This window comes from Oxyura jamaicensis, chromosome 11 (genome assembly GCF_011077185.1).
Source record: "Oxyura jamaicensis isolate SHBP4307 breed ruddy duck chromosome 11, BPBGC_Ojam_1.0, whole genome shotgun sequence".
NCBI lineage: Eukaryota > Metazoa > Chordata > Aves > Anseriformes > Anatidae > Oxyura > Oxyura jamaicensis.
The window spans coordinates 8,887,753-8,901,108 of record NC_048903.1 but is presented as its reverse complement, the minus strand read 5'-3'; the positions used below and the strand labels follow the sequence as shown (position 1 = coordinate 8,901,108).

Below are 13,356 nucleotides of genomic sequence, written 5' to 3'. Positions count from 1 at the left end.
CCCCCCCCGAAAAGTCACATTTTTGCAATTCAATAAACCCTTGTTTCTCTCAGCTTCTAACTGGACAGCACTGCTCAGTTAATTGCTACACAACTTTAGAGCTTCATAATTGAATGTAGAAAAGAAAATTTGACTAAAAAAAAGTCTGTTATGGTCTTTGAAAATTATAGGAAAATTCCCCCCTGCCCTTAACATACACACATGCATTCCTGCTCTGTTCTATCACAGCTGCTCTTGGTTTAAAACTCAGTTTAGCAATCATTTTGTATTTGAACTCGCCTTAAAGCCTATGAGCCTATTCCTAATCAGTTATATTACATTAACATTAGTGGGTGCCATATTTTCAATTCCTGCAGGATTTTTTAGTCCCTGTTTATGCAAGTCTTCCCTGCATATCCAGATCTCTTGTTAGGAAAAACATCATTTCTGAGAGCAACTTCCATGTTTCCATCAGCCGTGACATAGCCTGGTCATCTCAGCAGCATGGACTTTGAAGATAGTGCTTTGAAAAAAGAAGACTGGAAGCACCAGCTGATTGAGTCTGCTAACAAATAAGCTCTGTATATAGGATAGGCAGGAGTAGCCAACAAGCAGTTTCTGGGTTTCTGAACAGACAGGGAAGTCTTTGAAGCATTTATCAGTAGACTTTTCTCCTCTCTGGAAGAAACGTGGTCAGAAGTATGCTGTTCAAACAGCACAGTGCCTGTCATTTCAAAATCTGCCTATGTACCCTAAGGATCTTGGTTACTGGTATTCAAATGTATATCTTACATAGTTACAACTCTAATTTTGGTATTGGCTTTAAAATTAGCAAGTCTGTAATGGTTCTTCTGCCATACATACCCCTATGTACAATCCTAAATTCCAAATGCATATGCAGATGTGTTTTCTCCTTTGGAGAAGAAAGGTTCCTTCCCTCTACAATATAAGATGCATATATAATATAAGAAAAAACATTTCTTACATAAAACTAGTAAAGAGCAAATCACCCCTCTCCCAAAACACCCATATTGCTTGCATGCCAACTCTTTGTTTTCTTGACACATTAATCATGTACTCAGTAAGTTGTTACTGAAATGTATTTATGCTCATCAAAATAAGTTTCCATTCATAACACCTGAAAGTTTTCTGCCTATTAGAGAATTTTAGAACTTTACTTTTTACTCTGCAGACATGACACCATTACTGACCCTGTTAATGCACCTACTGCAAGCTAAGCTTACACAATATAAGGGGTTCTGCTTTCCAGGGAAAAGCCCATTAAAGCCAAAAGAAAGTGGATGCAAATGCAGACAGGCAATGTTATGAAAGTGTTCAAGACAGAAACATAGACTTAAGGAAGATGTAGAAGTACCATTATTAAAAGTATACATATAGTGAGTACCATGCCACACTTTTAGTCCTGTAACCACTGTATCCTGCTATACAATAGCTATTTCCTATTCAAAGTAATTACTGATGAGGGCAAATGCTGATTTTATAATGGTGCCCATTGTAGGCAACGGTATGTTCTAAATGAGAAATAATAAAGACCTGGTCCTAAGAGATATATCTGTCTACAGACTTTGATTAAGAAAATTAAATGGTGGCAAATAAAGTATGTAAATATAAAGTTCTCAGAAAACGAAGATTAAATGCCTTGTCCTGAAATAGACAACTGTGGATGGACTGAACCAAAGTTTTGGCTCAAAGCAATAATCCTCTGTGACCTGCAGCCACCTACGTTTGATGGACAAACCTCCTGGTTTTCCATACTGGGAAAAGTCTGCTAAATAATCAGCAATGCAAAGAAAGCAAAGGTGGACTGGAAAAAGACCCATGTCAGAATACAGCCTTCCTGTGTGCCTCGACTGCCCAAAGGGCAATGGAAATGGTTAAGGAATACTCCCTGCAAGAGACCATTTCAGATTTTGCTATCAGTATTTTCCACTTCTTGTCCTGGTTGATGTATAATAGCTGTTCAGACTGCTCTGTAACTGTTATGCCATAGCATGCTTCGTAACATACCCTAATCCTTTCAAGCACTTTCAATATCAGCTATGGATTCAGTAAGAGCAAGCTGGGTTAAAGGAGCAAAGCAATCTGGTTTTCTTTTTTTGTTGTTGTTTTTTTTTTTTTCTTTCATTTTTTTTTTTCAAGTTTTTTCCTAGGAGTAAGAATCAGAAGTGGCCCATTTTTTCTTGTAGATAGAGATGCTCATTACTAATTACTGTGGCTGAGACTTTGACCTGAGAACTGCACTGCAGCAAGCGCTGCAATCTCAACTCTTATTCTCCAGAGTTGAGCTACCAATCCTGCAAGTGTGAAATGCAGAGTTTAGCATTTGTCAGACAGAACAAGTGAAGTATATCAAGCTTTATTTTACGCAATCTATTGCTCTTCACTTTCTGAGGTCACCTCCATAGGTTGCATGTTACTACAGGTCAAAAAAAGAAATTATGATCAAATAAAAGATGTATGATTCTTTATACAAAGGGAAGAGGTGTTGGAAGCAGAAGACACATACCACACCAGTATGAAAGCAGCCACTCGAGGCAGCTAAAATAGCATCACCACCCAGCACCCACTGCTCAGAGGAGAAACCTGCCCCACAGGGCCTGCTACCATTCAAGGAAGGTCCTCTCCCTGGTAGCCCCTGGCAGCACCATGACCACCGAGTACGGCCACCCTGCTATGGTGTAAATGACTCTGCTGTGAGGAGCCACTCCTGATTTTGGAAGCCCAAGGCCAGCCTGGAAGCCTCTGGATGCTCACCCGCCTCCTCCAGCAGCAGGGATGGTGGCGGTGCCTGCCTGGTTTAAAGCCTTTTAGCACTTCATAAAGTGGCCCTTAGCAGGCCACAAAGTTTACTCATTTCCATATGAGCTGTAAACGGCAGAATCAGAAAGTATATACTTTATGGGGCGGGGAGGAAGGGTTTGATGTGCTTCTTCAGAAGGCCACAGCTGAAGGGGGAAGAGGGCCACGGCCCATGGGGGCCAGGCAGCAGCAGGCCCAGCACAGAGAAGGCTGGGAGGCCTCAGGTGACAGCCCAGCTGGTTGCACCCACAGGCCGGAGTGAAACTACCTGCTACTTCCAAGTATCTACTGATATGCCCAGTTAATAAATTCATGAATACTAATAATTATTATTAATAACAAATGAAGGAATCTTTACGCTACAACCTCCACAAAGGCTGAGATTTAAAAACGAGGCAGAAAACACAATACAACTGACCAGAGCAAGGTCAGAGCACCAGCAATTAAAAAACGGTTAGACAAATCATCCCTATTCAATGATTTATACTTTTATGAATCAACCAAACCTGCTTCTAGTTGTGCATTAAATGAGGCTAGGATTCCTATTATGATAGAAAGTTAATGAATTTCACTCAGCATTATCGCAGCATGTAGTGACACAGAAGACAACTGTGAATATGAGATCTGAGAATATTTGGTGATGTACAATACTATAGTAAAAATATGATTGAACTGTAGCTGGCAAGATCTCAATACTTCATGGGATATCAGTGTACTGTAGGAATACCAGCATATGGTATTCCATATTCTTGATCCATATCATAGTTGCTTTTTATATAGCTCTTGATATTCACAGACCTCAAACTGGGCTTGGACTCTTTTACATCACGTAAGCATTAAAAACATTACAACTAAAATGCGAGAACTGTGTGTGCCTGACTTTACCATGTAGTGTTATGCTAATATACCATGTTAATGAGCTATATGAAGAATGTTGAAAATGCTAAAGCATCTTAATGCAATATTGATAAAAGACTGTCATTCCTGCTCATTCTGTCTCACTTGCAACAGTGCCTGGCAAATTATAACTGTATTTTCATGATTGTAAACTTACAGGAAACATGTTCAGGGTCTGTCAACAGTTGAAAATAGTATTCACCATACATTTCTGTCTATCTTCATAAAATGTTTAGTGCACTGTGTTTTGCAGCACAGTTTATAGTTCATGTGACCAATATACAAAACTGTGTAATGTGAGATCATGTAATAGCTACAGTAAACAAAATGTGCAATAATATTTATATACATCTGCTTTATATATAGGGTATCAGTCTGTATGCTCATATGCTCAAGACTGCAACATTAACTGTTAAAAGGCTTGGAATAACTTCTTTGTTGTTGGTTTTTATTTGTGGCAGTGGAATTAGAAGGAGCATGCCACCCCTCTTGCAAGGAGAGCTGAGTGGAGAGGCAACCAAGCTTTTAGTAACTCTGCACTGAACACTGGGTAATGCCAGTAGTCTAAGTGTACCTCTATTAGCAGAGCACGAGTACGGTAATATACTCACAAACACACGGCCCATCTCACCAATCAGTTTATCAAAGTTCTGTTTGCTTTATAAATAAAACACTGTGAGAAATTATTCCATAAGATTAGGAGGCAAATTCACCCCCTGTGTGATTCAACATACTTTAAAGGATTGCTCCAGAGAAGAATTTGGTCCTCCAAATCTAATGTATTCGAGAAAGAGTTTTGAGAAAAACTGATTTTAACAAGAGTTTCACAGATGTCTGCTAAAACCTTAATAGAAGCTTTGAGCCAGAGACTTCTATAATTCAACCCCTGAACTTTTGAACAACAATTTTATTTAGAAAGTTGATTTATTCATAAGTAAATAGGATACAGTGTGGATGAAGTACAAGGGATCAGGAGGCAGTTATTAGATTTATAAGTACAAAAGCCTCACTGTTGCAGACAGTGGAGGCTCAGCAGTTACTGTACCTTTCAAAACTAATATGTAACCATATCTGTTTTAAAAGAGTGATTCATATTACTCCGAATACATGAGAAACTCTTTCTCATCCCCACCACAGGAAACTTGAGTCTGATTTTAATGAGCTTCAATTGGAATGTGGCCTTTGAAAAGTAGTGCATTTGAAAAGATGGAACATTAAATTTTGTAATGATGTAAAACATCTTCAATTTTTGACAGGACAATGGTGCTTATTGTGCTTTATGGGCCCAGTGGTGATTCAAAGGTCACTTTGTATATGACTCCACAGACAGGGGCAGCAGTGAATGAAAATTAGGTTACATGTGATCAGCTTTATTATTAATCAGATGAAAATGGATTTTTAACATTTTTCTAATGAGCAACAAAGAAGGAAGAAAATACCATGAATAAAACTACAAGAGGAAACAGCGAGACCAAAATGCACAATGTGCATAACTAAACTAATGTGTATTAAATCTGAAATCCTTAAATACTGTCTCAAGAAATAAGATGCAGCTGCATATTTTTGTGTCATAAATATATAGAAAACTGCTGAAATACCTACTGTAATTTACTATCTCTGTCCTTTGTTTATAACTAACTAATGAACTGATTTCTTCGTACAGTATATTACAGCAGCACCAGATAGCACTGCTATGCTTAAGGTTGTGTCAGCGTTTCCATTATAAATTCTGTTTTTCAGGGGTTTATAACTCAGCTGTAAAAATGCAGCCCAGGCTAAAACTTGGCATACAAGGTCTCTGCCAGGAAGCACATTCATTTCACAAATTTTCCCCAAATGTCTCTTGGAATATTCTGGTACTGCATGAATGTAGTTTACTAGTTTAAGATTGTGCACTTATTTAAAAAACAAAACAAAACAAAAAACAAACAAACAAACACATTTTTTCTGAAGTTTTGTGTCGTGTGTCTGTCCCCCCCCCCCCCCCCCCCAAATATACACATTTATAAAATGATAGGCTAAGATGCCTTTGCTCTGGAAATAAAAAAAATATTTCTGAAATCCTTCAAAACATCAATCCCATGTAGAGCTAGTACTGCCTTTTCATACCCTGGAATATTTTCATGCTAAATAAAACATAGCACTACAGAATTCGATTGCTGAACATCACCGTTGAATCTCCATGCTATGGCCTAACCTGCATTAAAACCTCACACTAATAAAATGTTTGATCACCAGGCCTGTGTGCCTAGCCCCACGTTTGGCTCAGCCCAACACTATTTGGCTATCAGAGTCCTGTTCTGATCAGCAACTAGTGCTAAGGAGCAGGGAGAGGAGTGGTTTTCAGCAAGGAGAGATTCTTCTTTTCTCAATTAATCACCCAAAAAGGAACAGGGAAAAAAATAATAATAATAATAAAAAATGATGATGCTGAGAAGCAAATTTGAAAGCAGCCATTCCGATACCAAAACACGCCATGAGGCTGGGCATCACCATCATTTGCATTACTCAAAGGAACAGCAGAGAAAATGCAATGGCAATGTTAAAACAGCAAAAGCCCCAGACAGCCTAAGTGGTGGCGTTATGAGATCCTGGGAGCATTTGCTGTCTTTGAAAGAGATTTACTGGCATGTAAAGGGGTGAACAGCAGGGAGCACACACCAGACAGAGAGGTAAGGGCTCCTGCTCCCTTGTTGACACTCTCATCCCACACCTAGTCTCGGCTGCATTTCCTAAACTAGGCTTTGCCAAAGGCCTCCACAAGCCAGTACCAATGGGCTACTCCATCCCACACAGAGGGCTTGCTGCTACCTGTGCCTTCTCCAGAGGATGGGGAACAGTTAATTAACTATTAAGCTGGGAAAGCATGCATCCAGAGGGACAAGGGTTAGGTGGGCTCAAGGGCTATAAAGCCACCCTCTTCCTTATGGTATTAGAGTCACAGAGAAGATGCCAGTCAATCTTTCCCATGTAGTTCCCTACATGCAAAGCCTTACTTCCATAGGTAAACTGTGCATTGGTGAGGAGCAATTTGGGAGGTGCTGCAGGCACAGGCTGCTCTGAGCACCACGGCACATGGCCCCACCAAGCCCTGCAGCCCCCTTCTCTCTGACAAGGGGCCAAACACACAGCCCAAGGAGATAGCAGAAACTCTTGCTCATTGATCCCACATCCTCATGCATCCATACAGGAGCAACCACAACCTTGGCCTATGGCTGCAGAACTGCTTAAGTTCCGCACAATTGCATTGTCATGGATATTCCAGTCCCCTCTGCTGTGGGAAGTGCATGAGAGAAAAATCACTTTGGTGCATTCAGAACTACTTAAAAACAAATAAATAAATAAAAGAAGAGAGTGAGAACAAACATGCTGCAGCTGGAGTCATGTGTTGCCTGAGCTGTGACTTTGCACAACCTTCCCCCCTCAGCAGAGGGACAGCCCGCTGCAGCCCTCCCAGTGGCACACCCACATGGAAAGCAAGCCAGGCCAACATGGGAACACCTCACTGACCCACAGCCAAAAACACACAGACAGACCAAGCATCATTGGCAGCAGAGGGCTTGAGGGAAAACCACATCAATCCTCTGAGCGAAGGCTGTGTGGCAACGCTGCTTTAAACACCACAAAAAAAAAAATGGGGGGTGCACGAGCTCCTAACCCTCTGATACCCAGGGTGCATAAAGAAGGTTTTCAGAGTACCTTGCTATGGTTTCAAGGCACTGCTTGTTCCCCCACAGAGCAGGCACAGCAGCAGTAAGGCACCCCCCATTTTAATCAGGCAAGTGATGGGAGCAGCAGGACCTGGCATGGCTAATGATGCGCAGCTGCTATGCTGGGGCTTCGTTAGCCTCTCGTCCCCTCCACTGCAAGGTGGGCTGGGAAGCCTTGCCCTCTCTGACTGCTCCGTGGGATGCTCCCTGATTCCTGGCTTATGTCTGGGGGAAAATAACATGGATAGTGAATTTTCCCTGTATTTTATTTGAGTTTGTGATTGTGCCCTTGAGGGGGGTAGGAAGTACTGAAGCATGTCAGTACTGCTTGAAAAGGAAGAGGGGGGAAGCAATCTAAACTAAAGTACATATTCTGTTAAAGTAGGGATGCAAAATGGACCTTTGATTGCTCTACGGGTCAGTTCCTGATTAGTTTTTATTCCACTGGCATTTGTTCTTCGTTGCTGTCTCAGGCTGTAATAATAATGTATGTTTCTTTAAGAAAACACATAGTTTTTACAGGAAAAGATAGAGGACATGCTATAGTATTTTTGAGTATTAATCTAAATAGCCATGTAAAATGAGTATAGAGTATTGGCACCAACTCTTGCTGTCCTGAGGCTCCTTTGTGAAGTTAGTTAATTAGTTCTCCCCCCCACCCACCCCAAACTTAGCTTGAATAAATTTGTGGTTAGCACAAGAATGAGGAATTTTGCATTTCTTGACTATTTTTTTCTCACTTCCCCCTTTTTAAAGGAAGCTTCACCCATCTGTTGGGATAGTGCTGTTTCTTTTGTATAAAGATGACTGGCTAAAGAAGAAATATCAGTAAAAATGTATTTCGTGTAACAAAAAAAAAAGCTGCCTGTAGTTTCTCTGAAAGCAACTGTCCCTCATGGCATAAGGTAAATAAACAGATCCTACAGACTGTTAGAAGCTTGTGAATTTTTAATAAATTAGGCATGAAAAAGTGTTAGTTAACTAAGTGAAAATGTTTAGTGTTTTTTAAGAAAAAAGCATAAGCGCTGGAAAAGCATATACTTAGTGGTATGTAAAAAATACAGGGTTTTTAACTCAATTTCCAAGACTTTTATAACAAAGTGCAGAGAAAGACAGATGAAATTATGTTCTGACTACATACACTGAATAAGCCCAATGGGAACCCCTGTATATAGTTATCAATGGCACTGAAATCTGCTTATGAAAGCAACAAGTCTTTTGTTCTGTTGACAACAGTTATTACAATTAATTCATTTTGTGATTGGTATTTGCACTGAGTGACAAGGTGTTATTTTACCTCAGTAAAAGTTAAAATGGTAATACCTACATGTGAAATAACACCAAGTTTGCTATCACTCACTCAATAAAAGAAAAGCTTGTCTTCAGAAATGCCTGCTCAGCTGCCGCTCCTGGGAACCTGAAGGAAGAGCATGAGGCTCTTCCCTCTCCTCTTTCCCTAGGAGCCTGGAGTTCTTCTTGCTCTTTTACAAGTTTCTTGGGAGGAAAAAAAAGCCCCAGATTTGCCTACTTGCTGCTACACTGTAAAGGTGTGAACGGGAGTGAATGCAGCAGGGACAGGTGCCACGAGGGAGCACAGGGCCTGGGCTGCGGGCAGCTGGCCTGCTTGGGCCTGCGTGATGGCTTCCGCGCCTGAGGGGCTGCAACAGGCCAGCGGCACCAGGGCTCTGCCTGGGGCTGGCTGCTGGAGGCCTTTGGGGCCTCCTTCCTTACTGCAGTTGTATTTTATTTTTTTATTGAAAAGGGAGGGGAGCCTTATTTTTGAGTCAGAAGGACAGCTGATAAGAATTTGGCAAGTCCAGCCCAAAGGGGGTGGCGGTGAGAGGTCAAGCCGCACCCAGTGCAGGCCGTTGGTGCTGGCATGAGCGGGAGGCAGCCCGGTGCTGCCGGGACAGTGCTGTGCCCCCGACGCTTAGCCTGCCCACGCTCACCCACCCCAGCCCACGCTGGCACCCAGCCCCTGCTATGCTGGGGCTGTACAGGAGCAGGCCCCACAGCTGGCCACAAGCCTTCGGCTGCCGATTTTTAGTCAAAGATTGACGGAACAAGGAACATGGAGTGTGAGATGATATATATTTCACCTTTAGTAGCAGGACCCGGCAAACCAAGGAAAGTTTGCAGCGCTAGCAAATGGCAAATAACCCATTAGTTATGGATAGTTCAGCACGTCTCTACTTTTATTATAAGTTAGCCTCACTAAACCATTGACTTAACAGAGAATCATTATAAATCCCCATTTTGAATTTTTTTATTAGCGGTATTTATCACCTTCTCAAAATCAATCCTATATTTTTAAATTAAAACAAATGACTACTTGTACTGCAATCAATATTAGTACATTTCCCTTTTTTAAAAGGAGAAAAAATGGAATACAAAGAAATGTCCTTCTTTGGCTGCATCAATCCAATTTCAATATAATTCAATATTTAATAAATATAATCCTCCGTGTCTGTGCAGGGAAACATCATAAAAAATGCAAAAGGTTTCCTGGTCTCCAATAACTTGCATGAAACAAAGTGTTTCCTTATTCCTTCCATAAATACTGCAGTCTTAAGCTACTGATTTTTTTCTTCCTGTGTGTTAGAAAGAGTTTGCTCTGATTATGTATAAGAAAAGAGGTTTACATATTTCATGATTAAAAAAAAAAAGAAAAAAACAAAAACACACACAACACAACAACAACAAAATGCTACCTACCATCTCTAGAAAAATCACCATCTTTATCTCTTTGTACTTCTCTAGCTTGTTTTTAAAAGAGCAAAAAAGAAAAACCTTATATAATACCTAATTTGTACATCTGTGGTTTCCCTCTGACTTGTGTAGGCACCATATGTTTTTAATTATCATAATAGCCTTAAAGAACCTGTTCAGTGGGAAACACATATGATCCTTTTATTACTGGTTTGTAATTTAAACAGTTTTAACAGAAAAGGTCTGGCTATAAGGGACCGAGAGGCACAAAGGTCTAAAAACCCTGTTATTGACCTCTGAAAGCACGAGTTCAAATCCCACCCACCGAGGTGGGACCCGTCTCTCTCTGCTCTGACAGAGGTAATCGGTCACATGTGAAACGGCTCTTCGGGACCTCAAAAGACATAATCTCCAATCTCAAATGACTCAATGTTGCAGTCAGAGGCTGACACAATGAAGCTGGGGTCTATAAACATTATCATGCACCCGATCTGGGCTTTCTTCTCCCTGTCGAAGGCTCGGCCAGCAACACCATAGGAGAAGCCCTACGAAAGCCAGCAGCTCAGAATTTCAGCAATCCTCATTAGTTGTTGCCCTTTTATATTCACGGTTTTGTCCTTTATGCAAATGTGAGACTCGTGAACACGCCAGTCTCCCAGCCACGGAAAACAGTCAGATATTCAGAGGTAGGAATTAAATTTAACAAGTTCAATTCACTCCTGATTCTGGACATCTAAACACATAATCAGTCAGATAATGTTATTAATTATCATTCAAGCGACAACCTTTGACACTGGCATGCTCCCACAACCTCCCTACTCCAATAACTCAAACAGAAAATCGTTGGCATGAAAACCCATAGTCTTACGAACAGAAATTGCAAATAAGCAGGCACTGAACATACAACTGGGAGTGAGCAAAATCCCCCTTTTCAGAGAGAAAGCAGAGGCTCACACAATAGCTCAGTCACTTGACCCAAAATGAAATTCTGCACAACTTTGTCCCAAAACAGATAATTTACACCCCAAACAAAGAGCTGTGGGGAGAAGAGGGTGGGGAAGAAGCACAGCTAAAATTACACTGAGGCTGGAAGTTGTTATGGCTCTATCTAGGGAGATGGATTGTGCCCTCATTAGGACGAAGTTTTATTTAGACAGACGGACAGAATCCATATTAGAACATTAGGCTGAAAAGTTTAAATGTCAGGAAATACAAAATTAAGATTTTGCAAATAAATGCTGACTTGGAGAAAAAGCTTGGACTCCCTATACGGATCCCACTGGAAACACATAGGGAAAATCAAATAACTCAGGATTTACAATCTCATGGGCCAGTCTAGCTCTTCAAGGGTATTCCTGGAGAACTCTGTTTCACAAAACATGGACATGATACCATGAAGAGTCTGACTAAACCATTCCCTGTCATTCCCTGTCTTACTCCCCATCCCCATTCCCTCTGCTTTCTCCAGGGAAAGTCAGATATTTTGCGATGATGGAAAGACAGCTTAATTATCTTGCATACAAAAAAAAAAAAAAGAAAAAAAGACGGTTATTGTTTTCCATTTTACCTGAAAGCTAATGGATCTTGGAATACCAGACGTGGATGTTCAAAATCCCCTCTGGAGCCTTTCTGGTGATTTGTCGTCTCTTGGTTGCCATTGGCGCACACCGGTCTCTGCTGAGGTAACGTGAGCTATTTCACACTAAAAGCAGATTTTTGAGAGAGGAAGTGCATGCACACACATACACACACACATACACACAACCCCTCCACCCCCTTGTACTTCACTGTGCCTGGAGGTCCTGCTCCAAAGCACACTGACCCGAGGAGGAACTTCTTGTCTCAAGGTTTGGATGGGTTTAGGGTGGAGAAGGACAGGGAGAGGCACGGCCCTGCAGAGGGGAGCAGAGCTCTGCACACTGACTTTGTCCTCTTATCCCAGGCACTTGGGGAAAACCTGTGGGTGCTGCTGCTCCCCGTGTGTTGCTGAGACAGACCCAGGCAGCTGGCAGGACGGACACACGGACTCTCCTCCCTGGGTGCAGTGAGGTTATGTGGCACAGGGTTGCCTGCGGGGGGGCCCTTTGCCAGGTTCTGGGCTTCCACATTAAATGATTTAATTGGGCCAGAAAGGGATGCTTATGGAATATGGAGTTTCCACTGGGATGAAACAAATTTTAAATAAAGTTCAGTCATTTTTATCTTAAAAAAAAAAAAAAAAAAAAAAAAAAAAAAAAAATTTTTTTCTCTGGGATATTTTTTTAGTATGAATCCAGTGAAAATCTAGTTTTTTGTTTTGTTTTGTTTTCCCCATGGTGTTTGCATACCTGTCACATCACCTTGTAACCAGCCGGCACTGCCAGTCCCTACCCAAGGAGGAGCACTGACATAGCCCACCAGAATCTCCCTGCCTTTGGACAGACACATGGCTCATGTCCACCACCACCAAGTAAAGCTATTCTATGGACCCCTCATACTGCAGGTCCAAAGCAGAGAGTTTCTACCTTTTTGTCTTCCTCTTCTGCCATACACATAAGAACACAAGTCTACCTTAAGAGAAATACCAGTTCTGGGTACAAGAAAACTCTTTTTCTATTTAAGGATCCTCCTTTTATGGGAAGGATCTTCCATATTTCCAAAAAGTGGATAACAACAATACCACTGTGATCCCATCTGTACATAGCAATGGCACTGTAATGCACGGAGCATAAAACACCAAATTCCCACAGACAGCATCTGTCTTACTACAAACAATGGACCATTATCTTGTAAATAATTCTGATTAAGCTGCAGCATTTTCCCCAAATAAACAGTTAGGGAGCAGAGGGTGAGGATTTTTCTAGTGGGAGTGCCGGTTTTCTCCTTCCCCAGCACTGACACTTAGTTTTTTATTCAACTGATTGGGCCCCCTCCCCTACCCACTCTGTCCCCCATGGCTTGGTTTTCATGTTCTGACCTTATCCATCTGTCAGTCATCTTGGCCACTGAAGAGGGAGCCATCACATTAATGGCATTCCCACTTCTATCCTTTGGGAAAGCTTTTCTGTTGGTGGTGGTTTGGTTTGGTGGATTATTTTTTTTTTTTTTTTTCCTTTTTCACCCCAATGAACAGTTACACTTACTGAATACACTCATAAACCCCGTAGTTATTAAACTGTTCTCATGTTAGGGGCTGAGAAGATCAGCTGCCCCGATGAGTGCGTACCAGTGCCGGTCAGAATTTGGGGATGTCCATCAGCAG

At 41.5% G+C, this 13,356-nt stretch overlaps 1 protein-coding gene across 17 annotated transcripts in view; it reads right to left on the bottom strand.

Annotated features, from left to right (window-relative positions):
* Positions 1 to 13,356, bottom strand: part of ZNF536 (zinc finger protein 536) — a 342,846-nt gene that overhangs the window by 93,688 nt on the left and 235,802 nt on the right. The window contains exon 4 of one of the 17 annotated variants that reach the window (XM_035336777.1): positions 11,658 to 11,792. The exons of 15 other annotated variants lie outside the window; for them this stretch is intronic. In XM_035336777.1, coding sequence (XP_035192668.1) covers positions 11,722 to 11,792 — 71 coding nt within the window. In that variant the 3' untranslated portion in view covers positions 11,658 to 11,721. Of the gene's footprint in view, positions 1 to 11,657; positions 11,793 to 12,571; positions 12,592 to 13,356 lie in introns of those variants that run through there. One more of the 17 variants, XM_035336779.1, reaches the window with a different exon arrangement.